Genomic DNA, 2025 nt, shown 5'->3' with positions numbered 1-2025 from the left:
ACCGGGACCCGTCTGCTTTCCTCGACGGCTCTGTTCAAAGGATGCACCAAAGCAGCCAGCTTTCTCCTGGCCACTTCCAGCTCATTCTTCATGTTGTTAAATATCACCATGGATCTTCTCTGCTTGCTCGGTTCTGGGCTGGCTGGGTTGTGGCCACCATTCTCCGGTGAGGGCTCCAGCAAGCCAGGTGATGTCTTTGGTCGGGTCTGGCAAAAGTCGGGACGTGGAGCCACACCTCTCCCAGCGTTTCTCCTCCTGGAAACCCCTTCATCCTTGTCGTTCTCTTCCCAGGAGGTCGAGGAGTACTCATCGTCCTCCGAGTACTCGTCCTCCTCCGAGTGCCAGGTCTCGCTCTCGGTGTCGGACAAGGCACCTCTGCCCTTGCCGTGCCCATAGCTGCTGTCGGCAGCGCCCAGGCTGATGCAGCGCCGCACCGCCCCGTCCCGCGCTCTCCCCCCGTAGCTGTCAGCGGGGTCCACCAGCAGCAGCCAGCACGGCGGAGCTGTGGGGACGACTTCAGAGGTGACCCGATGCTGGGAGGTTTGCTGCTGAGAGGCCACCTCGACCCAGTAAAGCACTTTTCTTTCCAGCGAGAAGTCGTGCTGTGGAAGAGCGAGAAGCAGCTGGTGAGGGCATCTGGAACGCAGGGCAGGGAGCAAACCACGCGCTTCACGAGGGCACCTTAAGGGCTGCATCATTCCCACATCGGCTCCTATTTCCCCGAGCATCAGGGCTGGCTGCAGGCATTAGGGCCGTAGGATTGGGCAGTGCCAGCCTCATCCCTATAGGGAATCCCCCAAATTTATACTTGAAAAAAATCTGGCTACGAAGTTATTACTATTTTGAGTTGTAGCTACAATTCTTCTGATAGGTGTCTTACGCTCAGAGGTGGTTTTGTGTCAGTTTGGCTGCTGTGGAAGGGGACAGCACCCATTAGTGGCACCTGGCAGAGCCACATTGGGCACGGGGACTCAGAAGCCACCAGGGAGGGAGATGCCACCTTGGGCAGAGGCAGGCCCAGCCACGGGACTCTCCGGCAGCGCCAGGGGCTCGGCCGGTCCCCAGAGTCATCATTTCCACATAGTCCGGCTTAAAATATAAGCGTGTTTGAGACTGAAATCTGAGGGTTTTCCGGGAACAAACAAGCCTTGCCCGTCCCAGAGCTCTCCAAACAAGGTCTCCTCCGGACAGACAGGCATGTACATTCACAGCCTAGGAATGCTGCTTTTACTGCTCCTTGCCACTTGTCAGCTGTGGACCCAAACCAACCTCCCCGAGGAAAATACCACCACGTGCCTCCAGAAGGATCAGCCCGGACCACCAGCGCAATCGCTCGGCCTCTGCAGGGAGCAGTGACGCGTCCCTGACCAGGGAGAAACCCGGGGCTGGGGGTTTCCCGGGATAGGACAGGGTGGTGGACTACCTCAGCTGGTCCATGGGGATGCAGACCATCACCTTTGCCTTTACACGGGTGGCAAAAAATGTGTGCATTAAAATTTCCTTCGGAGAAATTGCTTAAAATGAACAACACGGCGACTCTTCATGTTAAACGCGCCCTGCGGATTCGGGATGTGTCATTTTTGGGGGAGGGATGAGCAAGGCTGAGCTAGCGAAAAGCCAGATGTAGGGTTTACTGCTGGTTCACCCATCACCAGGAGCGAGCAAGGGCTATTTGGGATCGCCCAGATCGCCTTCCCCCCATGAAGTGCACTGACCCCATCTACGGGTGAGACGACTTAAGGCTAAACATGCGAAGTATTTCTGAAATCGTCTTTGACTGGACCTGTGCTAGCACTACCCGTAAGCCCCGAGAGCTGACGCCATGCCTTCAGTGCAGTGGTACAGGGAAAGGCTTCCTACCCCCGTTCCAGAGCACAGATAGCTCCTTCGAATCGCTGTGCTGGCGTTTAAAATTGATGACAAAGCTGTTATAGCAATAGGTGTAGATTCAAAAGCAGTTTAGGACCGAGCAATGTGGAAGATCACAAAGTGCCACAGGGTATTTTTAATATATATATACATATT

The 2025-nt window shown here is 55.5% G+C and overlaps 1 protein-coding gene across 1 annotated transcript in view; it reads right to left on the bottom strand.

The window, feature by feature from the left end:
* UBAP1L (ubiquitin associated protein 1-like) overlaps positions 1 to 636 on the bottom strand; it is a gene marked incomplete at its 5' end in the record, with an annotated part of 7730 nt that extends 7094 nt beyond the window's left edge. Inside the window, one exon of the mRNA XM_009574767.1 lies at positions 1 to 636. This exon is cut by the window's left edge and continues 175 nt beyond it. Coding sequence (XP_009573062.1) covers positions 1 to 636 — 636 coding nt within the window.
* Positions 637 to 2025: the final 1389 nt, after the last annotated feature.

The sequence above is a fragment of the Fulmarus glacialis genome, unplaced genomic scaffold (assembly GCF_000690835.1).
Source record: "Fulmarus glacialis isolate BGI_N327 unplaced genomic scaffold, ASM69083v1 scaffold19643, whole genome shotgun sequence".
Classification (NCBI taxonomy): Eukaryota; Metazoa; Chordata; class Aves; order Procellariiformes; family Procellariidae; genus Fulmarus; species Fulmarus glacialis.
The sequence above is the reverse complement of the archived record's forward strand: the minus strand, read 5'-3'. Positions and strand labels throughout refer to the sequence as shown.